The sequence below is a fragment of the Rutilus rutilus genome (genome assembly GCF_951802725.1).
Source record: "Rutilus rutilus genome assembly, chromosome: 22".
NCBI lineage: Eukaryota > Metazoa > Chordata > Actinopteri > Cypriniformes > Leuciscidae > Rutilus > Rutilus rutilus.
The window spans coordinates 3534872-3561975 of record NC_140227.1 but is presented as its reverse complement, the minus strand read 5'-3'; the positions used below and the strand labels follow the sequence as shown (position 1 = coordinate 3561975).

The following is a 27104-nucleotide window of genomic DNA, read 5'->3' as shown; positions in this document are numbered from 1 at the left end:
CTCAGCTCAGAGATCCACTGGTTGACGACCACACGTTGATCTGATTGGTTACAAGGTAGTTTGTGACGTCAGAAACACCAAAGCGTGTTTTTGAGACTGTCTTTGGTTCACTGCAGTTTTAAGGAGAAAATACTCAGCAATGGTGTCACCTTATGAATTTACACATGGTTTGTCTTAAAGCATATTAAAAACACCACATAGACATTTAAACAACATTAAAAAAAAATATTCACCACAGGGGGACTTTAAGAGATTTCTGTCCCTCCACAGATTAAAGTCCACGCAACCAAAATGAGCAGCCACGATCTCGGTTGATCTTCCATATTTTGATGTGCTCTATACGTGTGTTGATAAATTGTTTATATGTGTATAAAATCCTATTTTAAATTTGCTCATCAAATAAAGTGATCGTGTCTCTGCAGAAGACCGCTTGTTTATATTAGTTTAGATGTCTTTTTGTACTTTGTGGTTGCATGGACTTTCAATGGATGAACAAAAATGATGAGAGAATATTGAAAATATCTTCATTTGTGCTCCGAAGATCTTCAAGCGGAAATAAATAATGACAGAATCTTCATTATTGGGTGAACTATCCCTTTAAATCTACCCTTAAACCTAGCCCTACCTTTAATCTTCCTTCTCACCTGTATCCCAAAGTTAATAACAGCAAATGTTGGTTTGTGTGTGTTTGCAGAACAACATGTATAAATAAGCAGCTTACATTTCTAATTAATTCACTTTTAAAGATGATAGTAAAGCTGATAAAATAGACAGACATGCAACAACTGTCAGATTACTTTACCGTTTATATGGGAAAATAGAATATTCTATACACACACACAAAAAAAAATTCTGCGATTTAAAAACACAATTCTAAACCATTTCTTTATGACTTTTGGTTTACAAACCAACAATAATATAATTAAAAAGGGAAAATGGAAAGGTGTTACTTAGTCTTCATTATTTATTAGACCTTTTGAAGGAGATACAACAAAAACCAAATGTTTTAGTACTTGGCAAGTGAAAGAATTTGACGTAATGTGAAAGTGAAATAACCTTTGTAAGATCATTGATATGACCCCTATATGCTGTGCATAAAAAGAAAAGAAAAAAAAGAAGTCAAATCTAGATAATATTTGGAAACCAATAGCATTTTTGTCTAGTCAAAACGTGTGCAGGATTATCTGTTCAGTTTTATGACATTTTAAGACACTTAGCATATGACATGCCTCTCTGAACACAAAGACTTCCTTCTTCCTGGAAGGTCTGGTGGTCAAACTGGATCTTCACCTGACTAGGTGAGCGCCGGCTGACAAAGCTGCTAAAATCCCTCTTCGAACGCCTCATCTGCTTGTTAAATGCTAAATGATATGCTTGAACCAAAGGTATAATCTGGCAAATTTGTAAATTTAGCAGTTGCCACCTCTTTTATCCATGAAATACACAAATGTTTGAAGCTCACCTACATTCATCACAGGTCAATGATTAGAGACCCACCTCTGTAATTCAAAAGGAGTTCCTCCTATCTTCAAGAGTTTCGGACTTCAGCGTCTTTTTCTTAATCCAGCCAGCAAGTTTCGATTATGAATGATCACTACAGAATTTCAATGTGTCACCTGATTCTGAAGAAAACTCTGTGATATCTGACACTCCTTGTGCTTGTGTAGGAGTTTGTCCCATGTGACTTTACAAAGGGTGGAGTCTGGAGAAATGTCCACCAGGACTGGTGGAACTGTCATCATGTGACAATACGCACCAGTGAACCCAGGCATTGTATGTCACCTGGCAGGTGTGTTTTGAGTGTGTGTGTGTGTGTGTGTGTGTGTGTGTGTGCACTTGTGCTATTCCTGAGTATCTACTTTCCTGTTGGTCTTGGCAAATGAGTTAACTGAGCAAGTCAAGTCAAACAGTAAAGCTTCAGAGACGATGGACTCTTTCTGTGTATAAAGTGTAAACTTATACAATGGGAGTAAAGGGCTGAAATGCACAGTGGACTTTTGTTTCTTTCAGATCAATGTATTAAGCTAACCAAGAAACAAAAAACAAAAGGAATTTACCAATCCATATTTTAATACCATCCATTGTTCAGAAACCTTTACTTAGATTATGCAAGAATACACCTCCCCATTATAAGTGATGTTTGAGAAGGCATCACCATTATTATTGCTTCTATAGTGTGGGTTTTGCTCAAATCCATAATTCAAACAATGTAACTATAGCGTACAACTTGTCATGTACCATTTGTGTTACGGGCATGAATAACACTTTAAATTATTTTTGGCAGACATTTACATTGAGGAAGGGACACTTCTTCAGATATACATCAGGTTGCATCATGACCCGTCCCCCCCAAACTGGTTAAGGACAAACCCTGCCCTGCAGTCATCACACCTGTTGACACCCGTCAACAAAAGTTCAGACTTCATGGATTCAGTTCAGAGCTCAGAAATGTCTTGGATGGATCAGATCTTGATAAACAGTAATGTTATCTATCAGGTTGTGCCACCAAGGCTATACCAAGGTAATGCCAGTCAGGGGTATCCAATCCTGCTACCGTAGGGCCGCTTTCCTGGTGCATCCCAATTCTCCTGCTTATACTACACCCTAAAAGTATGTACTGATTTTGTGAAGAAAAGAACATACTTTTGAGTGTGTAGCAGAAGACCAGGCAAGCTTTGGGACAAACTACTTTGTCACAATTGCGTCTTTATCGGACCACTCTCATTCATCCTGTCACCTTAAACTGCCCTGTCAATCATCTTGTCACAGTTAAATTCCTCCACATTCAATTTAATTTAATTTCCTATACCGTATCACAGAGAAATGGAGTAGCGCGTTGATTTGCCAACGGTGGCTCTTCCATGTGGAGACTCTCCTCATGTGTTTGAATATGATGCAATTAAAAGTTAAAGTCCCCCTGTGGTGAAAGTCAAGCTTTTAATGTTGTTTAAATGTCTATGTGGTGTTTTTTTTATATGCTTTAAGACAAACCTTATGTAAATTCATAAGGCGACACCATTGCTGAGTATTTTCTCCTTAAAACTGCAGTGAACCAAAGACAGTCTCAAAAACACGCTTTGAAATCGCTGGTGTTTCTGACGTCATGCAACGTGTGATCTGTGAGTGGAGGCGGGGCTCATTTGCATTTAATTTGCATAGAACCACGTATACTAAATGAGGCAGTAGAGTTACATTCAAGCTATTTTAAGGCATGAATAAAATCTTTTAAGGAAAAAACGTTTAAATATGTCATTTTGGTGATCAAAGATGAGTTTTAAGGGATAAAATGATTGACTACAGGGTGACTTTAATGACCAAACGCATCTTTAAAAAAGTTCGCAATGCTGTTGCAGATTAAATATAATGTGGGTAACATTGTATAAATATATTTTAATCATTATTAATCACTTAAACCCCTTTATCTAAACCTCGATACGCAAGCGTCGGACTCGCACATCTGCCATGCTTGTAGTTTTTTGTTTGTAGTTCTAATCGAATCCTCATTCAACTCGCAATGGGTTTTGGGCAATATCAGCTGTCAGAGTGTGCACAGATCCACACTTTGGACTCTAAAAAGTAGACCATCCGTGTATCTTTGGAATACTCAACTTACTAGGTTTTGGGACACACTAATTCTAATTTCGAATACTATTTAGGATGGATAGTATGCGAACTGTGACATAGCATTTCACTAAAACACACCAGATCCATCCTGCGTCTCAATGTCCATACTTTCCATCCTAAACAGTATGCAAGATTAAAATAGGTGTGTCCTAAAGAATAGCATGTTGAAAAGAGTGTGCCAGAAGTCTACTATTTCCGATGGTTTTTGCGAAGTGTGGATCCGAGCTCACTATAACAGCTAATATCGCCCACAACCCATTGCGCTTTTTTGGAGGAGGAACCAGTTCAGAACTACAAACACGAGTAAAGAGGGTAAAAAACTACAAAACATGGCAGATGTGCGAGACTGACAATTAAGTAGAAGGGTTTGAAAATGACTAATAATCAACATTTAAGCTAATAAAAATATTTATGTAATGTTCCGTATTATAATCCATGTTATATTTCATCTGCAACAACAACATGCTTTTAAATGCATCATTATCCATTAATATGAGGAAAGTCTCTGCATGAAAGACCCGAGACTGCAACTGCATTTCTCTCCGATACGGTAGGAAATTAAACTAAATTAAATTAAATGTGGAGGATTTTATCTCTGAGAAGATGATTGACAGGCCAGTTAACTGTGACAGGATGTGACAGAGAGCAACCGTTAAAGACGCAATTGTATAACTTGATAGTGTGTCCCAAAGCTTGTCTACTCTTCTGCTACACTCAAAAGTATGTACTTTTTCGGGCATAGTATTATTAGGTGAATTGAGACGCAGCATGGAAGTCTAGTGATGCTAAAGGCCTGCTTGATTAGCTGGTTCAGGTGTGTTCAATTAGGGCTGGAGCTAAACTCTGGATAGTGGCCTTCTAGTAGGAATGGATTGTGTATTTTTGTCAGCGTTGTGTAGGCCAGTGGTTCCCAAACCTGTCCTGGAGCACCCCTAACACGGCACGTTTTCTTTGTCTCCCTAATCAAACACATGATTCAACTCATCAGCTCATTATCATATGGGTGTGTTTGATTACGGAGACAAAGAAAACGTGCAGTGTTGGGGGTACTCCAAGACAGGTTTGGGAACCACTGGTGTAGGCAATTAGCACTGTGATGGCATTTGATTATGACCAATGAAATCTTTGGAATCAGCAACAGTGTGGGGTTCAGTTTAACTGGTTTGGGAGAGGGAGGAAATCCCGCATCAGGTTCATCAGGAATGGCCAACACTGTTCTGCAGAGTTCAGATTCAGCCTCAATAAAAGAAGATAGATAGAATCAAGGTTTTCAGGGTTAAATTACAAGCAGTTGTGTTGGGCTGGAACTGAGGTCTGCAGGAGCAGGGTTGGGGGTTTCTTTCCATACACTTTCATTATATGTAAAGATTATTTATTGATAGTAAATGGTTACTGAGGTAAACATTTTGCCTATAGGATCTCCTTTTTCAGCAGAAAAAAAAAATCACATGGGTTTGGAACAACATGAGTAAACAAGTAAACAAGCTTTTTGTTTTTGTTTTTTAAACATGTGTAACAACATTTTTTTCATAGTCGTTCCTCCCTATTGTGATGTACAGTGGGTACGGATATTATATTTGTTATATTGCAGCCATTTGCTAAAATCTTTTAAGTTCATTTTTTTTCCTCATTATTGTACAAACAGCACCCCATATTGACAGAAAAACACAGATTTGTTGACATTTTTGCACATTTATTAAAAAAGAAAAACTGAAATATCACATGGTCCTAAGTATTCAGACCCTTTGCTCAGTATTTAGTAGAAGCACCCTTTTGATCTAATACAGCCATGAGTCTTTTTGGGAAAGATGCTTTTCACACCTGGATTTGGGTATCCTCTGCCATTCCTCCTTGCAGATCCTCTCCAGTTCTGTCAGGTTGGATGGTAAACGTTGGTGGACAGCCATTTTCAGGTCTCTCCAGAGATGCTCAATTGGGTTTAAGTCAGGGCTCTGGCTGGGTCATTCAGGAACAGTCACGGAGTTGTTGTGAAGCCACTCCTTCGTTATTTTAGCTGTGTGCTTAGGGTCATTGTCTTGTTGGAAGGTGAACCTTCGGCCCAGTCTGAGGTCCAGAGCACTCTGGAGAAGGTTTTCGTCCAGGATATCCCTGTTCTTGGCCGCATTCATCTTTCCCTCGATTGCAACCAGTCGTCCTGTCCCTGCAGCTGAAAAACACCCCCACAGCATGATGCTGCCACCACCATGCTTCACTGTTGAGACTGTATCGGACAGGTAATGAGCAGTGCCTGGTTTTCTCCACACATACCGCTTAGAATTAAGGCCAAAAAGTTCTATCTTGGTCTCATCAGACCAGAGAATCTTATTTATCACCATCTTGGAGTCCTTCAGGTGTGCTTTCATGTGTCTTGCACTGAGGAGAGGCTTCCGTCGGGCCACTCTGCCATAAAGCCCCGACTGGTGGATGGCTGCAGTGATGGTTGACTTACTACAACTTTCTCCCATCTCCCGACTGCATCTCTGGAGCTCAGCCACAGTGATCTTTGGGTTCTTCTTTACCTCTCTCACCAAGGCTCTTTTGTTTGTTTGTTTGTTTATTTATATTTGCACCTTAAAATACAAAATGACAAAAATAATAACAAAACATAAAATATATGAACAGAACTAAAACAAATATTATCAATTTAATGATGTGCAGGAAGAGGCAAAAAACCCCAACTGGGCTTATTTAACGCCTCCACCTATAGACATAATTACAATAAAATCAAAACAAAAAACATAAAAAACAAAAACATTTTACTACATAAAAGTAACAACAAACTAGTGAAATACATATATCCATAACACACACACAAAACACACATGCACATACATATATACATACACATCACATCAACAAATTTTGATGACGATTACAGTAATGAAAATAATAATCAAAAATATGATCATAACATAAAAATGAAATGATTACTATATTAAAAATGTAGAACAGCAGTTAAATGGGCTTTTAAATATCTTTTATAACATTTTAATGAGGAGGAGTTTATTGCTAAATGGGAAAAACTGTTCCATAATTTGGTACCCCTAAATCTGATAGTAAATTGACCTCTGCACGTAAGAAACTTTGGAAGATGAAGATCTAAGGATTGACGAGTTGAATAAGAATGAACCTGTGAGTTAAATTTAAAATAAGTCTTAAAGTGCTCTGGGATATTTTCATAATTAAAATATACCTTATAAATAAAAACACATATTTGAGTGATATTAATGTCATACACAGTAAGTATCTGAAGATTCTGAAATAGAGGCACAGATGAAGAATGTAACTCAGATCGGGTTGCAATCCTAACAAAACGTTTCTGAAGAACCAAAATTCTATGAAGTGTAGAAGGAAAAGTGCTTGCCCAAACTATATTACAATATGAAAGATATGGATAAATTAAACTGTAATAGAGTGTAAGAAGACAATTTGTAGTAATGAGATTGCTAATCCTCCTAATTATACCAATAGATTTATTTATTTTCTTGCTAACCCAGTCAATTTGTGTTTTCCAATTCAAGTTCTCATCAACAAAAATTCCGAGGAATCTTGTTGTTGAAACTTGGGATATCTCCACAGTCTCCATTTTGACTTTAGAGAGGTTCTTAGAATATGATTTTTTTCCACTAAAAATTATATAATTCGATTTTTTTGTATTCAGCGATAACTTATTTAATCTGAACCATGTAGCATATGCAGTTAAACCAGTATTTACATTTTTAATCAGAAAATTAAAATTTGAATGAGAATAAACTAAAGTTGTGTCATCTGCAAACATTATTGGGAAAAGAATATTTGACACATTTGATAAATCATTAATATAAATAAGAAATAATAATGGTCCAAGAATGGACCCCTGTGGGACCCCACAAAGTAGTCTGGCTTTGTTGGAATAGCATCCATTAATACAAACAAACTGTTGTCTGTTTGAAATATAATTTTTTAACCATTCAAGCGTAACATCATGAAAACCATATTTTTGCAATTTTTTCAATAGAATATGATGGTTGACTGTATCAAAAGCTTTTGAGAAGTCAACGAATATACTACAGGTAAATTCATTATTTTCTAATGCAGAGGAAACTTTGTCAATCAAATAAAGCAAAGCCATAGATGTGGAATGACTTTTCCTGAAGCCATACTGATGTTTATAAAGAATTAAATTAGAATCAAGATGGAATAAGATCCTTTTATATATAACTTTTTCTAATATTTTTGAAAAACAAGGCAATATGGATATGGGTCTATAATTATTGAAGCAAAAAGGGTCATCTGCTTTAAACAGAGGAATAACTTTGGCAACCTTTAAATCCTCTGGTACAACTCCTGTTTTCAGAGAAAGTGAAAAAATGAAAACCAGTGGCTGCAAAATAAACTGCTTGATCTGTTTGACAAGGAATGAAGAAATATTATCATGGCCGGTTGAAGATGTTTTCATTTCATCAATAATATCACTTATTTCTTGAACATCAGGAGGCTGAAAAAGAGAAATAGAAGGATAATTCCTTATAATATAATCTAGTGGATTACCATTACAAGCAGGAACTTTACTGGCTAATTCATGTCCATTATTAAATAAAAATTATTAAATTTTTGAGCTATATCAAATGAGTTATTAAAAGAATTATCACCTTCATAAAAAACTGAAGGTAATTCTGAATGAGACTTATCTCTATGCAGCAACTGATTTATAACTTTCCATGTGGTTTTAGTATCATTTGAACACCTCTTAAATTTCTCACAGAAATATTTCTTTTTTGACGATCTAATGTAATAAGTATATTTATTTCTACAAGATGTATAAGCACCACGGGTAAGGGGTGTAGGATTTGAAATATATTTTTTTGTACAATTTATTCTTTTTCCTCAGCAGCTTCAACAAGTCAACTGTAAACCAAGGCTTACTAAAGGCCTGACTATATTTCCTAGTAGAGCTAATAATTGGAAAACATTCATTGAAACTACCGCTAATAATTTTCATAAAATTTTGATATGCAAAATGAGCATTTTTTTCTTTGTAAAGATCATTCCATGAAGTACTGGCAAGCATATCTTTAAATTTAGAAACATTTAGCTTGCTCATAATTCTTTTAAGCATCTTTTTCTTTTTTTGTTTGGTTGTATTAAACTTGATTAACGAAAATTGGAATATAGGGAAATGATCAGACAAATCCAAATACAAGACTCCAGATTTCATTCCTTCACTCAAATTATTTGTTAAGATGTTATCAATCAAAGTTGCTGAGTTCTCCTTTACTCGAGTAGGTTTATGAATAAGAGGGAAAAAATAACTAGAATAAAGTATATTTAGAAAATCTGCAGTAAATGTATCTGGATTATTTTTTAAAAGATTTATATTAAAATCACCTAAGATATAACAAAGTTTATCCTCCTTGTTAATCAGATCAAGAGAACTGGATAGACATTCATTAAAATCTTTGACAACAGAATCTGGTGAACGATAGATGACGCCAACTATGACGTTTTTTCCACCAAAAACACCAGAGAGCTCCACAAAAACAGATTCTACTGAATTCAGTGATAAATCATCCCTAACTTTAAATTCATAGTTGTCTAAAAAAAATAAAGATACTCCACCTCCCGATCTAATTTCTCTTACATAATGAACTGAATTGTAATTTGATAATTTAAATATTTCTCTAGAGTCTTCTGTAAGCCATGTTTCAGATAAAGCAATAACAGAAAACTTATGTTTAAGTAAAGATAAATAATGAATAAATTTGTCATAGTTACAAGGAAGACTTCTTATGTTCAAGTGAAAAGTGGAGAATATATTAGAAGGCATGGAAACATACAAGTCATTAAACTGAGTTTCATCATAAAATCTGCAAAGGTTTGTGGTATCAAATGATGAAAAAAAATGCAAATCTGGGTCAACATCAAAATTAAAGAGGAATCAAAAATATTAAAATCAGAATCAGATGTATTGTAGTAGTCCATAGAATGTATATTTACTGTAAAAAAAACACACAAAAAAACACAATATTGTATAAAGAAAACACGGTAGGCAACTATTGAACCAACCTCTAACTGTTGGTCCTCCTTTGTTGAGGAGGATTTTGTGTTGGTGGATGGACAATAAGTTTGTCATATCTCAAATATGCAATGTCACCTCTCTCTCGAGCCGCCTTCATTGCAGGGAGTAGATCTTTCCTTCTTTGACGGACGGTTTCAGAGAAGTCCTCATTGATGAAAATGCCTGAGCCCTTCAAGTTCTTTGCTTTATCCAGAACAGCCAGTTTGTCCTTAAGCCGCAGAAATCTGACCACAATAGGTCTGGGCTTTTCTGAAGGTGTCGCTGGCTTCCCAGTTCTATGAGCCCAGTCAAGCTCTATTTTCAAGTGATCCAACTGTAACTTTTCACTGAATAGTTTTCTCACTTTATCTTCAGAATCAGACACTTTTTCTCTCACAGACTCTTTAATGCCGTCCACAACAATATTATTCCGTCTTGACTGGCCCTCCAGATAGTCAGTCTTCTCTGTGATAGAATTGAAACTTTTACAGATTGTATCCAGATCTGACCTGGTTTCACTACAGATCTTTGACCAGGTGCCACAAGAGATTTTAAAGTCATCAAATTCTTTTTGAGTCATTTCCAGACTCACCTTGAAGTCATAAACTTGCTTTGACAGATCGTCAATCCTCTTATTAGAAGAGTCAACTATGATCTGTACACAAGATTTGAATTTTTTTTCTTGCTGTTCAAGCAAAGTTCTGTAGAAGTCCTTCTGCTGATCCAATAACTCACGCACTTGAGCCATGGTAACATAATCCTCGGTGGTGTGGTTAGAGGCTTTTGGTGGCATTGTTTAATGACCAAGGCCCACTAGGCCCGAGGATTCAGCAGTAGTGTCCCAGAAACTTCACAAAATACAAACAACAGCCACAATTTTGCTTGAAGATTTTTGATTAAGCTTTTCTTACTTCAAACAGCAGCTAATATTTTGAGATTTAAGAGGGATTCCTCCGATTTTTTATGGATCAGAAAACCAGCAGTAAGATTCTTCTCCCCCGATAGCTCAGTTTGGCGGGACGGCCAGCTCTAGGAAGGGTTCTGGTCGTCCCAAACGTCTTCCATGTAAGGATTATGGAGGCCACTGTGCTCTTAGGAACCTTAAGTGCAGCAGACATTTTTTGTAACCTTGGCCAGATCTGTGCCTTGCCACAATTCTGTCTCTGAGCTCTTCAGGCAGTTCCTTTGACCTCATGATTCTCATTTGCTCTGACATGCAGTGTGAGCTGTAAGGTCTTATATAGACAGGTGTGTGGCTTTCCTAATCAAGTCCAATCAGTATAATCAAACACAGCTGGACTCAAATGAAGGTGTAGAACCATCTCAAGGATGATCAGAAGAAATGGACAGCACCTGAGTTAAATATATGAGTGTCACAGCAAAGGGTCTGAATACTTAGGACCATGTGATATTTCAGTTTTTCTTCTTTAATAAATGTGCAAAAATGTCAACAATTCTGTGTTTTTCTGTCAATGTGGGGTGCTGTTCAAGATAAAAATTTTTTTTACAGATTACAATAAAATAATGATGTGCACGGATAAATAATTTATAATAAACACCCTTACAGAAAAAACACATGAACCTCACATGTGCAAAAAAGGTTTAAGATAGTCTCAGACTAAAATGCATGTTTGAGCTGGTTTAACTGAACGCAGCTTGCCTTGCACTGATATATCTTAAAATATGTGAACGACGTTACGGTTCTCGTTACAGTGTCGTTGTTTTGTCTCAAGATTCACACCAGTAATGTTTTTTTCTAAGACATGTTTATATTGTATTTAAATGTCCTCATTGAACTAAGGCCTAATCCTGGCTTAATCTAAGCTCTGTCTGGGACACCAGGCCTTAATGTTTTACTTTTAGTTTAAAAGAAATATAAGTAAAAAAAAAACTGACGACAATATGTAGAACCAGGTTGGACATGGGAAGCATGTGTCAAAATGTTGCAGTGAGACAAGCTTATAATGTTACTTTTGTACTGCTGTGGAAGTTTTCATTGTATTATGTGTTTTGGCCTCTAGAGGTCCTCATTGTACTCGTTTGTAAATCAGTGCCATCGCCTTCATCTCTTGCCTCATTCACCTTTGTGTATTTAAAGGCCCACTGAAGTGTAGAATACAATTCTACAGGTAATGGGTTTATTTCGATTTATTTATTTTTTGCTCTTTTATTTTATTTTTCAGTGACATTTTGATATTCTAAGTGAGTTGTTTTGTCAATTCAGTTCAAGTGTATTTGTGACAGAGACAAATTCTGTAATTTATCACGGGCTATTGCATTATCGGTGTGATATTGTGTAAATTTATGATTTAAAAGGAGTATGATTGTGTGAATTTCTCTGAACAATCAATGACAATGACAATTTATTTGTATAGCACAATTAAAAACAGCAGCTGTTGACCAATGTGCTTTCCACTTAGACTCACAAATAACAACATACTGTATAATGAGAAACGTAAAAAAAACAAAACACATGTAAGCACATACAAAAAGACAGTGTTTAATCGAAAGCTTTTGAAAATAAACATGTTTTAAGTTTGGATTTAAAAGTAATAAGAGAATCAGTTAATTTGAGCTATTTTGACTCTTTAATCCTATTCTAATTAAATCCTTATCCTTTTGTTATACTTTCACAAGAGATTTATTCTTTCAAAAGAGTTTATTCGTTACAATTTAATAATACATTTTAATTATAAGTAATTTTCTACGGGAGAAGTATTATTTAGTGACATTAGAGGGGCCTAACTTCAACAACTTCAACATACATGTATCATGCAAAAGCTGCACCACATTCATATCAAGCCCTGACATGAATATATGAATGTGGGGAGCTTCAGGAAGACACGTAAACAAACACCTAAAGGAGGCATTGCCACAATGATGACTAATGATGACTGACTCATCGTCAGTGCAATAAGGCCCACCGGCCATGTTTTCTTCATCATAATGACGCATTTAGACGTTTTACCTGTGACGAAAATGACTTTAAGCCTTAAAATAGCTTGACTCCACACCCTTGCTTTATTCAGTATACTTCATTTTGCACACATGAATATGCACATTAGCCTCGCCTCCACTCACTCACACCAGCTCAGAGATCCACTCGCTAAACTTTGCTCAAGTAACTGCAGTAAATACTGCACAATGGTATCGACTTTTACAACGTCGGACACATAACTGTAATTAATATGATTAGCCTTTTGCTTGACTATGTTATCAAACAGCTAATAATGTGTTGCCAATGATACACAAACCATGTTCCCGTTCACCATCTCTGTCTTTCTTCTAAAAATCAGCATCCTTAGAAACAAATTGAAACTAAAACCTAATCATGGTTTAATCTAAACCCTGTCTGTAATTAATTATGAAGGAAAAAAGACTACTACATTTGATCACTTTCTCTCACTATACCGTTTTATAGCCTATTATTGTTTTATATGTACCCCCGGTTTCACAGACAAGGTTTAAGATAGTCTCAGACTAAAATGCATGTTTGAGCTGTTTTAACTGAACGCAACTTGCACTGATATATCTTAAAATATGTGAATGACGTTACGGTTCTCGTTACAGTGTCGCTGTTTTGTCTCAAGATTCACACCAGTAATGTTTTTTTCTAAGACATGTTTATACTTAAATGTCCTTATTGAACTAAGGCCTAATCCTGGCTTAATCTAAGCTCTGTCTGGGACACCGGGCCTTAATGTTTTACTGTTAGTTTAAAAGAAATATGAGTTAAAAAAAACCTGATGACAATATGTAGAACCAGGTTGGACATGGGAAGCATGTGTCAAAAATGTTGCAGTGAGACAAGCTTATAATGTTACTTTTGAACTGGTGTGGAAGTTGACACCTATATTAAGTACATATGATACAAACTATCCTAAATTCATATTTTTCTCATGATACCTAAATAATAACTGAATAAAAATCAGTGTTTGTCATTACCTGGATGATCCATGACCTTTTTTGTTTCTGAGTCGTTAAACTGACTGCTGTTCTCCAGAGAAATCCCCGGGTCCTGCTCATTCTTTTCTTTTCTTCCTTTTCTCCCCTCATTCTTTGGTTATCTTCTGCTTATTTTAGAGAGTTTCTATTATTTTGTTTGAAATAATAATTATGCTCTCTCTATATGGCTCTGGCGAATCACAACACACTGGGCCAGCTAACCAATCTGAGCCCATAGAGAGCCAAAGTCCCGCCCCTCCGCTTCCGGCTCATGGGACCTTATTTCGGAAAAAATATGCATGTAAGTCAATGGCGAGAGACAACTTATCTTTTTATTCCGTCTGAACTGTGCCCTGAACTACACATGATGTTTGTCAATTTAAAAGGTAATTATGAAAGTCAAGAAAGTCGCAGTTTGTCATAAAACAGAAGAGTAACGTTTAGTTTTATGTGAAAATCGCTCAATGAACTACATCTCTCGTCTCGCACTATGTACGTCACAAGATCCGTTGCTCGTATGTGTATTCTGGCTCAAAACACTCAGGCATGACGGCGTTACGTTACGATTATAATGTAAGACTATAGAAAAAATGACAGATGTTAGCTTCATTCATTGAAAGAAAAGGTATGAGGTCACATGTGCGCCTTCTGGGTTTGTCTTTGTAATTACGTATTTTCAGTCTTATACCTCAGCAGTTTTACATCAAGCTGCGAGCCTGCGACTTTCTTGACTTTAAAATGTATCTTTTAAATTGACAAACATCATATGTGTAATTCAGGGCACAATTCAAACGAGATCAAAATATTTGTTGTCTCTCGCCATTGACTACCATACAATATTTTTCCGAAATAAGGTCCCATGGTGGTCGACCGGAAGGGGAGGGACTTAAGGCCATTGCACACTGAGTCCGAAATTCGCATCCGAAATTTTCGCACGTTAAAAAAAAAATTCGACCTCACGTTATATCAATCACGCTTGCACACTGTCTACGAAACTTTCGTCCGTAATAAAAAAAATTCGGATCTGGTTCGATTTTCTGCGTTTTTCGCATCCACAGCCAGTATTTTGAGAGGTTTTTTGACAATTCAGAGCCACCGTACAAGCGAACGACAAAATCCAGAATGACGTCTGACAAGTTGATACACTTCGTCTCGCAGCACAAGTACTGTATGAAAAACAAAATGCGGATTACAAAGACACTGAATAAAATATAACCTGTATACAGCTGTTCTGTCTGCCCAGCGCTTCTGCTGGCCGTGTGTGTGTGTGTGTGTGTGTGTGTCCGTCCATAGACATGCCAGTCTCTGTTCAGGATCGATTGGTTCACGGAAATTGGTGGTCTTCTTTTTAATATGTGGCTCCAGTATCGCTAGGAAAGCATCAAACTGTTCCACTGACATTCTGAGGTAAATTTTGAATCGCTCTGGATAATTTCGCAACTCCTTGATAAGGAGGTGAAACTCTTCTTCCTCTCGGCGCAATCTCAGGATTGGATAGACCCAATATTTCCTTTCTTTTTCTCTTTTTAAGAAGAAAGAGGGCAACAAAATCATCCTCACTGCTTGACGAATCCATTTTGTATTTTTTGCGTTTTTTTCCGCAAAGGTTTAATAAATACGCATCGGACTCAGTGTGCAAGGTTTCTGTGCGTGACGAATTTAAAGGCTGACGAACACGAAAAACGCATACGAAATTTTCGGACTCAGTGTGCAATGGCCTTTAGGCTCTCTATTGCGTATTTTTTGGGGGGGGGGGCTTCATAGAACCCGGAAATTATCCGACCGTTTTTAAAAAGGGGGGACAGAGCAGTGTAGAATAATGGTTAAATATGTGAAAAATAATGCAAATTTTTTCAAACGAAGCATGAACACATGTTACAGTGCACCCCACAAACACAATCAAGCCTTCGAAAAAAGGTGTTTTACCCCCCCTTTAAAGGCCTACTGAAGTGTAGAATACAATTGACCCTTCGCTAAGCCCCGCCCTCCTTAGTTACTGTTGCTACGACTGACAAGCTTTCACACCTGGCACGTCTATTCGCCTTATTCACCTCGAACGTTCCACCGAGCCTGAGGGGTACACTTACCACTTCCGGGAGTTCTCACAACGCGATTTATCTCAGTGCAATGGCGCCTCACGGCTGTGTTCCCCAATGTAAAAAAAAAATATTGCATTACAATAAGTGTGTTGTGATTGTCAAAACATTTTTAGTAACTAAACTGAACTTTATTAGGTTTAGTGACAACATGTTACAATGTTTACATGGTACAATTTCTGGTAAGCTACGCTTTTTTATTATTTCAATTCAATTCAGTTATTGTGATTTGATTTAATATTGACTCATTTGGTATTAGGTAGGCTACACAAGATAGGCATTACATTTTCTCAAGAAAAAAACAACTCACCTAATGCTGTAAACATACAGAGAGCCATATCAGCTGGCAGTATTATTTAAGGTTAAAATAACTCAAATTAAATATAATGCGTTTTTTTATTATAATAACAACTTTATTTAATGATATAAGTACAAATATAATAAATATGTAATATAGTAGGCCTACACATATTTAGCAAAATACTCTCTATAGCTCTTTTTTTCTTGCCAACTAACGTGCTATAGCCTCGACAATGGATAATACACATCAGAAGGGATCCTGGTCGTAATTTTAAGGTTAGTTTTATTATATGTCTGGAGCTGCTGAATCTTCTATAGAAGATCGTATGCGTCGGAGTCAAACTTCCGGGTTTGTGTACCCCTCAACGGCGTTCGAGTTTTCAAAATGGCCGCCAGGTGAATAAGGCGATTTACAGTATGAATGCACTTGTGTCAGACATTCCCAAGGAGATAATTCGTAATTTTTTGGCGAACAGGTGAAATATCTGAGAGAGCAAGACAAAAGGGACTGCAGTATGCATTCGAGGGATAAATCCACAACATAATATGCAACCGATTAGAGAATAATTGAATCAAAATTGAAGCTAAAGCCTATAGGTCCCAGCACAAGCAGCAGCCGCCTCATACGCTGACCATTCAAATGGGAAACGCACAAACTGAGGAACAGCTATGTGCATGCACAGCAGGGTGAGTGAAATTTGAAAATAATATAATAATTATAAATCAAACAGCTTATCCATAAATCTTGTGGAATAAACACAAGACATTAGCCTGACCACTTTGCAATGATAACATTCTCCCGCTTATATTTTTAGCACGTCAGGCTACTGATCACACGTCGTGGAGCAAACGTAGGTGTTTTTGTTAATCCTGTCATCTAGGAATTTCTCCCCATGGGTTTTAGGTTTCGGGAAGGAAGAAAATTCCACCCCCGTGTCCAAACTTTTAGGATACCGGGTATCAGATTTGCACAATCCATACGCACAATGCTTCGGCAAGTTTCCCTCGCGCCTAGTTACGGTTGCTAAGCCACGATTGGCCTATGGCGGTTTTCGGGCGTGGCTTAGCGAAGGGTCAATTCTACAGGTAATGGGCTTATTTTGATTTACTTATTTTTGTTGTCCAGAGCTAAAATGTGAACATACAGCAACGTATTTAGATTTTTCAGTGACATTTTGATATTCTAAGTGAGTTATTTTGTCCATTCAGTTCAAGTGTATTTGTGACAGAGACAAATTCAGTAATTTTATCACAAGCTATTGCATTATCGGTGTGATAATGTGTCAATTTGTGATTTAAAAGGAATGTGACTGTGTGAATTTCTCACATTCAGAACAATCAGTCAATTTGAGCTATTTTGACTCTTTAATCCTATTCTAATTAAATCCTTATCCTTTTGTTACACTTTCACAAGAGATTTATTCTTTCAAAAGAGTTTATTCGTTACAATTTAATCATAAATTTTAATTATAAGTAATTTTCTACGGGAGAAGTACTTTATTTATTGACATTAGAGGGGCCTAACTTCAACAACTTCAACATACATGTATCATGCAAAAGCTGCACCACATTCATATCAAGCCCTGACATGAATATATGAATGTGGGGAGCTTCAGGAAAATACATGAACATGTAAACAAACACCTAAAGGAGGCATTGCCACCATGATGACTAATGATGACTGATTCATCGTCAGTGCAATAAGGCCCACCGGCCATATTTTCTTCATCATAATGACATATTGGCCTTGATGGGTGAAACTGGTAAAAATAGACAGAAACCACTCACTTACTCTAATGTCAGAGGTATAAAGAGTACCTGAAACCCATACTTAAGTAAAAGTATTTAAGCGAAAATTCACCAATTATGACTTGAGTAAAAGTCTTACCCCCCAGTTTCACAGAAAAGGCTTAAGCTAGTCCCAGACTATATGCATGTTTGAGCTGTTTTAACCCAAAGCAGCTTGCACTGATATATCTTAAAATCTATTTAAATGTCCTAATTAAACTAAGTCCTTATCCTTGCTAAATCTAAGCCTTGTCTGTGAAATCAGGCCTTAGAGTATCTGATTTTAACAGTATTTTATTCAGACTGAATGTAGGCTCAGAGATGCACTAGTGCTCAACCGATATCCTTCAAAACAGTCTCTTCATTATAATATAATTATAACTTTTAAAGGCTTGCATATATGTGCTGGTTTCGGCCTCATCAGTGGCTGCAGCCATGTCCTCCTCATCTCCTATATGAAACACCTGTGATTCACAACTACCTGCTAATGCACTTGCTCTCGTGTAGGCTACAGTAGCCTATATATATTTAAAGGGATACTTCACCTCTGGGAAGATGAATGTGTATTTAAAATAGGTCATTTAAGTAGAAGAAATGTGAAGAAATTTTTGAATTTGGAGCTTTCTAGACCGAGAAAAGCCAGAAAATGCATTTTTGTCTTATGTGGATGAAAGACAACAACTCCCAGAATGCACTTGCTTCGCTGCCTTAGGAGGCCACGCCTACCGGTAAGAGTGCGTAGTTGAAAACAACAAGGCTAGCCTTCGTGATGGGTTTGCCAGTGATTAAGATGGGCCAAAATGTCTGGGATTCGGTTTTTGCGTTCTACAGTCGCCATTCATCATGTTTACTGTGGCGAGCAGGACGAGGCTTGAGGACCGCGGGAGAACGGCGCGAGGCCGGTGGTGTCATTACTAAGACGCGCCGGGTCTCGCATCTCTCACGGAGGAGCGGGAATTTTTCTTAGCAATGGTAAAACGCACATCAACCGATCACTTGTTTAGCGTTCATGTAAACACTACATTCAAATTCACCAATCGGAATGAATTCAGTTAGATTGAAAGGTGTGCATGTAAACAATGAATGGCGACCGCAGAAAGCAAAAGCTGAATCCCGTACATTTTGAACGATCTCGCCCGTCGGACAAGTCCGGGAAAAGGAGGATGGTTACTTACTCAGCTTTCTCCTACTATTCAGCTTTCTCCACAGAACAAGAGCCTACTAGCTTAGCTTCCAAAGAAGGACGGCTGACACTGTGTACATTCTGACTGAGTGAGATCCCACCCTGTATGGGCGGGCTGAAAACATGCGGAACAACGCCATCTACTGGCTGTAGTCTTTAGCCTCTGGCCAGAAAATCCTCCGATGACGCAAAATGACGATTTTTGCGTCATCGGAGGATTTTTTCCAGACAAAAAATACATAAATCTCTTGTCTCAGGGGGATATGAGGGTGGAAAGCATGGTAATTCGAAAATACTACAGGTTTTCTACTAATACAAAGCTTAATGCTAAATCCTGAAGTAACCCTTTAAGTTAATATAACTTGTGCGGTTTTACCCTTACCCAAACTTGCCAACAAGGCTGTACGCGAATGCAAGTGCATTGGCAGGTAGTTGTAAATATATATATAATATATTATTGGCACCTAACATTTTGCATGGCACCTAACTTTTGCAGCAGTTTATTTCTGGTACAAAAGGAGCAATATTGCCATCTCAGGGCATTGAATAAATGAGTAAGACATATGTCTTACAGTTCAGTCTATTGTGTTTCATCGTCATCTAACAGCCTGGTAGCAGAATACAGCGTTTTTAGTCTTTTTTGCGGAAAACTCAAAAGGAAAAACTACTGCAATAAACCACCCGCATCTGAGTTTTGCATAAACCAACCAGTATATTACAAGACACACATACTGTACATTACTGGTTACTGGTGTTTTTGAAGATATTTACAGTCAAACTGTCATGTGCATTTGAACACCCCTATAGCACAGTTTACTACAGTCTTTAACTACAGTCTTTTACCCTTCTACAACACAAATACAGACAAATGAACACACAAGGACCGACTTAGTAAAAAAAAAACTTTTCTTGGCAGTCTACACTTCATAAGTTATAACAAACAAATGTCCACAATTACAGTTCCCTTTGCATTGTTACATCACTATTAATTTATAATTCATTTTCATGAGATAAACTTCTTTACTATGAATTTGTAAACAGACTGCAACATAGTTATAGGTGTTTGTCTTTTATTAACTATTATTAACACCAAAATAAACCATTTGATACAATGCACTTATTGTTTACATGTTTTTATATTGTACTTTTTTTTTTACTGTATTTAAAAATAGCTGCATATAATTTGTAATTCTAAAACAATGGCTATATAACATTCAAATAAACCATTTGATACAATGCCCTTTTAAAAAAAAGTACTGTATTTAAAAATAGCTGCATATAATTTGTAATTCTAAAACAATGGCTCGCAGGTCCGAGGGTGAGAGGAGCCAAGGCGAAGCCGACAGGATGATGGGTCGAGGTGGAACAAAGGGATCACCCAAAGGACCCTCTTGTTTCAGTGAGGCTGGTGACTAATACCTGACGCTCAGCTGCACCACAAGGTGTCAGCGGGGAAGATGAAGGGCTGCAGAGAACCAGCTGAGGTGAGGCTGAAGGACTGGCTGAGCTCTGCAGTGGAGGTGGGAGAGGGAGGCTGGGTGGGATTAATGATGACAATAGAGTGTCTATACTGGATAGACCCAGCAATGATGAAGTCACAGTCTCAATACAGGGTGATGTAAAAGTTTTTATGCTGGACAGGACCAGCAATGATGTAGACAGTGATGAGTCAGGACAGGGTAGGGAGAGAAGCAATGCTTTAGAGTCCCAATCGATCAGCCAGACGTTCCCAATTTCAATCTCCACCAAAATACCCTCTGGTACGGTGGTTACTGGCTCATACCCCTGGTCAGACTCACGTTGGGGCTTTGGGTCCGGGGCGATAATTGGCGCTGTAGTCAGTGACTCTGTCCTCGCGGCGGGTAGAAGCTCTCAGTCTGCCTGGTGCCGTCACCATTGTGCAGTGTGATGGTGGGCTGAGCTCTGAGTCTGGCTGCGGGACGTTTGGAAGGTGGGGCTGGACAAGGTTAATTTCATCCTCCGCTTCGACCCACTGTGAATGCGGATCCATTCACCCACAGTGCAAAGTTAATATAGGCCTCCAGGGATCCAGCAGGGATCACTGCAGGACATGACAAAGCAGATCTCAAGCCCGCACCTGAATCCCTCCATTAAACAGGCATTATCGCAAGTGGCAGGTGGCAAGGGCGGAGCAGGCCGGGCTAAGACCATCTCTAGAGATGGAGGTTGTGCAGGACGCCAGGGTGGAGCAGGCAGTGCAAGTGACCAGGGTGAAGCAGATTGGGCATGTTGCCAGGGTGGAGCCGGCCGGGCTGAAGACCATCTCTGAGGAGCCACGGTGGAGCATATGACCACCACAGCAAGTAGTCCACAGTAGTGGTCTGAAGATCCCCACGGGACGACCTCCGTGGTTGTGTCAGGGCAAACAGGAAGCTCATGGGCAGGCACCGCTTCACCTTAACAGCGAGGACAATCGACAGTGGGAGAACCTCAGACTCCCAGATTTGATACGACCGCAGAGATACCAGCTGCTCGCACCGACATTGACGGAGTGTCAGCCAAACTGGAAGCCGGCCTTGAACGCCTAGGAACTGCCTTGGTAGCTTCAGATGCAATGTTCATGATGGATGAAAAATCTGGCGTGGCGTCCATGACAGCTGGGGACTCTGGCGTGGCGTCCATGATGGCTGGGGACTCTGGTGTGGTGGCCATGATGGCTAGGGACTCTGGCGTGGTGTCCATGATGGCTGGGGACTCTAGCATGGCGTCCTTGATGGCTGGGGACTCTGGCTTGGCGTCCATGATGGCTGGGGACTCAAGCGTGGCGTCCTTGATGGCTGGGGACTCTAGTGTGGTGTCCATGATGGCTAGGGACTCTGGCGTGGTGTCCATGATGGCTGGTGACTCAGGCATGGCGTCCTTGATGGCTGGGGACTCTAGCGTGGCGGCCATGTTGTGAAGAGGCTGTGGTGTGGCAGCCATGTCCTGAAGAGGCTCAGGTCTTGGGATCACCGGACTGGAAAGAGCTGAGCAACGTACTTGTAATCACCAGACTTGGAAGCGCTGGAATCCGTGTGCCTATTGCATCACCACTAAAAATGTTTAGGGGAAGCATCCTCCTCTACCTCCCCCCAATGAAGGAGGAACCACTGATCCGAAGGGCATAGTCTAGGAACTCGGCGATCGTCGAGGACCATCACGGATGAGTGTGGATTGTAACAGGTTGTTTAGCCCATAGAAAAATAAGTAAATAAGAGCAAAGTCTTGGAGGTCAGTGAAATTAGCAATGTCTAGGAAGTCCTGGATGTGGTCGACAAGAGAGAAAGTTCCGTTATGAAGGCGGAAAAGATGTACTGCTGCATCCATGTCGGTGAAGTCTGTCACAAACTGCTCCGGGACTTAGGTGAAGATCCAAATGCAGTTTTATTAGGGTAATCCAAAATTGTCAGAACATGAGTCCAGGCAAAGGTTTATGGGAAATGTAGTTCATCATGGAATGGCAAAGGACTAGAGGGGAGTGCCCTGCTCTTTCCTGAGTTAAGATTTTCTTTAGACTGTCTCTGTGTCTTTTATATTGAATGGTTCTCCTGAAAAACACAATCAACACACATCTGGTCAATATATCATTAGTGTTTGTTTCAGTACACAGAAGTACAATATGAAGAGCAGATTGGTTATTTACCTGCAGAGCTTTCATCAGATTCACCAGATTTACTGATTCTGATAAAGCAGATTGCCACGATCACAGCCAGCATGAAGACAGCAACTACCACATATGAGCAGTCATACCTGAGGATTGGTTCAATATTGTATTACGTTTAACATGAGTTCAGTATTCACAAAGCAAAGAGGTTTAAAAAAAGAAGATAAACTCACAAGGTTATCTGTGGCAGTTGTCCTATGGGGGAAATGGGGGAAAGCAATTAGCTTATATTCATATATTTTATATAGCCTACTGTATGAGAAAAAGAATTGTATTCTCAGAGCAGTACTGAAATTAATAGCCTAACATTTCAAAAGTTGTTTCAAAAGCATAAATTATTGAAGCTGCAGTAATATATGAAAAATTGAAGAAATTAAGTAATATTCTCACCAATGGCACACTGTGTGTCTGCGAACTGCGTGCAGTTGGAAACAGTTATCTGTCCAATTTCTATCGGTTGAGAAAAAGGATTGTATTCTCAGAGCAGTACTGAAATTAATAGCCTAACATTTCAAAAGTTGTTTCAAAAGCATAAACTATTGAAGCTGCAGTAATATATGAAAAATTGAAGAAATTAAGTAATATTCTCACCAATGGCACACTGTGTGTCTGCGAACTGCGTGCAGTTGGAAACAGTTATCTGTCCAATTTCTATAGGTTGAGAAAAGGGATTGTATTCTCAGAGCAGAACTGAAATGAACAGCCCAGTCTGGTCTGCAAAGGCATCTAGTCTATAAACGCTGTCATGTAAACGGCGGTGAAACAGTTTTTACATACCTTCACAGCTGCGGCATTTATTACAATCCACACCAATGTAGACTCCAGGTCCTTCGGAGCAGTTATTGACAACATACCAACCTGTAGATTTGCATTGAATGAGTATTTAGTGATTAACAGTGGTCACTGCAATATATTCAGATGTATTATTATTATGTCAGTGGAGCTCACCTTCTGGGCAGTTAAGGCAGCACTGCAAATCTGGAAGTTGGAAATGGTTCTCTGGGCATGTTTCGACACATAGAGTACTGAGCGTCCCAACAAATATTGCCTAGAGTTACGAGAGTACTGTTTCAATATATAACTCTCAAATTACAAATTAAGTTCGAGACAAGAAAATGGAAACCAAATATAATTTTTGCAGAACGTAAAACATGAACAAAATCCCTTTCAGTCATTCTAGAGTGAAAATATTATCTTTACATGCTTGGTAATGTTTACTTTATCATATAGATTAAAACATCAACCAAAGACTTTTTCACTGTAGTTAAAATTTGTTGTTTGCACATGACGCACAGTTCCAAGACTTACCAAAACACATTTGATGTCTGTTTGCTTCATTGTAGGTTGTAGACTGAAACAAGTGTTTCTTACCAATGTCTTCTGTAAATCCATTATACACAACTCTCTGCTTTTAACCAGCCTGAAATAATGACGCATTGAAGGTGTGGCCTCTAGGAGATCCAGGCTATATGTCTCAGCCCGGAAATGAAGGCGAACCATATATGGTTTAGAGCGGGTTTTATTCAGGGCTGCCAACTCTTACGTATTTAGCGTGAGACGTGAGATTGACGCAATTGACTCTTTTCACATACACTGTTAACTTTTCAAGGGTTTTTTACAGTAACTTTGCCAGTAAGTTACTGTAATTAAGAGTTACAGTACCAAACCGTATTTCAGTTTTGTGTAATACAGTGCATTACTGTAAAAAGGAAGCTAATCAGTACAGTGCATTACTGTAAAAACTAAGCTAATCAGTACACTACTGTAATTATTTTTATTTGTACTAAATATAAATTAGATTTGATAATTTTGATATAAGATTAATTTTATTTTTATCCTACATAAGTACTACTTTCATACAAACCAATTAGACAAAGTTATCACAAAATACCATTTTTTTTATTTAAAACATTTCATATATATCACAAAATAAACATGCCAAATGCTGGAAATGATGTGTGAAATTTTTACACATTAATGGGTGAGTTTAGAGACAACATTTTTTGTGTTAATTTTAACTCATTCATTGTGTTAATGATTTTAACAAAGTAAATATGTCAGAGAGGTTAGCACAAAGATGTGTAAACGTGTTAAATTAACACATTATGTGCTGTTCTTCACTGCAAACATTTTTGAAAACATACATAAAACCATAAACAAAACATTAGCATTTGACTAAATGAATGTAGAGTCATTGGTTGTTTAGCTTATACAAGTATTATAATGAAATATCAACCATTACATTCATAAAACTGCAGAATATAAATACATTTTTAAGCATTCAAAAAGGAAATGTCCAAAACAGGACAAAACACAGTTCTTTTCACAATACAAGACACATAACCCCATCTTAAAAATAATTTCACTTATTTCCAAAAATGTGTTGGATTCATGTACACTGGTGGCCAAAAGAAGTATTTAAGTGTCGTAATGTTTTTGAAAGAAGTCTCTTTGATGCTCAAGAAACATTTCTTATTATTATCAATGTCTGACTGTCTACTCCATCTTTTCTACAGCATAGGAGTAAAAGTCATCATCAAAATAATCTTTAAAAAGCCAACACAATGTTTTTGTCCACCTTTGTGAATAAACGAACTTCTCCAAAGATTGGTTCCTGTTCAGAACTTGATTGACAACATCAGAGTGTTCCCTGGTCTGCATGCGTGCCCACAAACACAAATGTACTCAGTCCTTCAGAGGAGATCCCGCTTCCAAAACTATATGAGAGAGAGAGAGAGAGAGAGAGAGAGAGAGAGAGAGAGAGAATATTAGTGTCACATTATTTTTAACCTCCTTTTTTGTTCATTTTTATTATTATTTTCACAAAAACTTAAGAATATATATTTGTAAACAGCTTTTGTCAATAAATAGCATACAAAAGAACTAAATTAAATTATGCCAGATTAAATTTTAATATTTACAAATCCTAAATTCTGTCCAAAAATGCTGAGATCCATAGAGAGAAAGACTGAAATCGATGATTTTAGCCCATTTCAGCTTGTCTGCAGTGAAGGAGTACCTGTTTGAGACAAATACACAGTAAGATACATGCAAGAAATCACTGTGTGATGATCGTTCTCCTTCCTACAGTAGTTAACCCACCTGTGCGCTAAAATTAGGACCTTCCTAGTCAGGTGGAACTGCAATGGTAGAGAGTCTTCTGGCTAATAAAATATAAAAATAATGCAAAAATATAAACTTAAGTTGTTTAGAATGCTAGATTTGGTCTGAATGAATTAGTGAGAGTTTTACTGCAGTGCTTACCTGGATACATTTAATCAGGTGAGACTGAACAAAGACAATGGTCCATCTTCTGATTGGTTCATTTGCTGTGTAATAAAGTTAGACATAATGCAAAGGTCACTTATTTGATATAAAGTTAGCCAATTTTATAGAGATTTTATGAGATATTGTAAGCTACCTAGTCTGCACCAGTGGCTCAAAAGCAATTTTCACATACCGTATGCTAATCATTTCAGTAAACTTATCTAAAAATATATCACAAATGGGCTGGCCTAACTTACCTCTGGAATCTTACTAAGTCACTGGCGCGAATTGGTGCTTTGTTGCAGTTGCCTTTAAACACAAAAATGGAAGTAAATATTAAATTCCATAAAAAAAATAAAAAAAAACTATAATATGGTATAGTTTGCAAACTAATGCTAAAACTATAAAGGTTCTCATCAGTAGGCCAAACATTAGGCTATAAACAGAATTTCACATTAGTTTATTCACATTTATTGTTAATGAACGCGTTGCTCGTTGGCATATTTTAACTCGACAATTCAATAATCTAACAAAGTGTGTAAAATGAAACGTTAGCTCAGTTTACCATGGTAAAGTTCGTTACCGCCATGTTGACGACGAGTAACGTCAGGCTAACGTTAACGTTATAACATACGTTAAACTGGGCACAATCCTGTCAACACCCAGTCTATGGTCAACATACACAGAATGTTTTTTTTTTTTTTACCTTGCTTGCTGATCCCTCTCTCGGTGAAGTGAATTCCGTCTCTTCCCCGGGCCAGACACGAACGTCGCGATCCAACAAAAGACAGACCCCATTCAACATTATGAAGCTGCAGACTCGGAGCCTGCATCTACAGTCCCGCACCCAGAGTCCCGCATTCTCAGACCCCTCATTTTTCGAGACAGCGCCTCCTTGCTGTTCGGAAAATCGTATAACACCCTTATCCAAATGCCATTGAAAACAATAGGATGCAATACGGTCTCGTTTTATTTAAAGTTATCCAAATAAATATTTGTGTTCCCTGCTTAATGCATGTGCCAAAAAAAACTCATTGTGTTCTCTGACTAACAAATTACCCAGTAGTTATTTTTTGAGCGTGGGTGTAATTGAAAGAAAATTACTGATGGAAGGGATACAATTACTATGGAAGCTTGACTCCGCCACTGAATAATAAATAAATAATAATAATTGCGACTTTTTATCTCACAATTCTGATT

At 37.8% G+C, this 27104-nt stretch overlaps 2 protein-coding genes and 2 long non-coding RNA genes across 4 annotated transcripts in view; all 4 read right to left on the bottom strand.

Moving 5' to 3' along the window:
- The window catches only part of lima1b (LIM domain and actin binding 1b), a 28490-nt gene extending 26827 nt beyond the window's left edge, over nt 1-1663 (bottom strand). Inside the window, exon 1 of the mRNA XM_084394947.1 lies at nt 1498-1663. The gene's annotated coding sequence lies outside the window, so the exon portion shown is untranslated. The remainder of the gene's footprint in view (nt 1-1497) is intronic.
- A 4574-nt stretch (nt 1664-6237) lies between these two features.
- LOC311281456 lies at nt 6238-10558 on the bottom strand. Its single transcript, XR_014625802.1, has 2 exons — nt 9670-10558; nt 6238-8101 (listed from the first exon to the last, which is right to left on the bottom strand). It is a non-coding gene; the product is annotated as an uncharacterized lncRNA (long non-coding RNA).
- Nucleotides 10559-19662: 9104 nt separating this feature from the next.
- Nucleotides 19663-24015, bottom strand: LOC311282353 (uncharacterized protein). The gene is made up of 8 exons (XM_084396063.1): nt 23946-24015; nt 23586-23685; nt 23415-23495; nt 23229-23288; nt 23028-23087; nt 22811-22832; nt 22617-22723; nt 19663-22521 (listed from the first exon to the last, which is right to left on the bottom strand). The coding sequence occupies exons 1-8, from the start codon at nt 23973-23975 to the stop codon at nt 22484-22486; spliced, it is 498 nt and encodes a 165-aa protein (XP_084252189.1). The 5' UTR covers nt 23976-24015; the 3' UTR covers nt 19663-22483.
- Nucleotides 24016-24516: 501 nt separating this feature from the next.
- On the bottom strand, nt 24517-26761 carry LOC311282342. Its single transcript, XR_014625921.1, has 6 exons — nt 26611-26761; nt 26162-26213; nt 25902-25966; nt 25740-25801; nt 25559-25656; nt 24517-25354 (listed from the first exon to the last, which is right to left on the bottom strand). It is a non-coding gene; the product is annotated as an uncharacterized lncRNA (long non-coding RNA).
- Nucleotides 26762-27104: the final 343 nt, after the last annotated feature.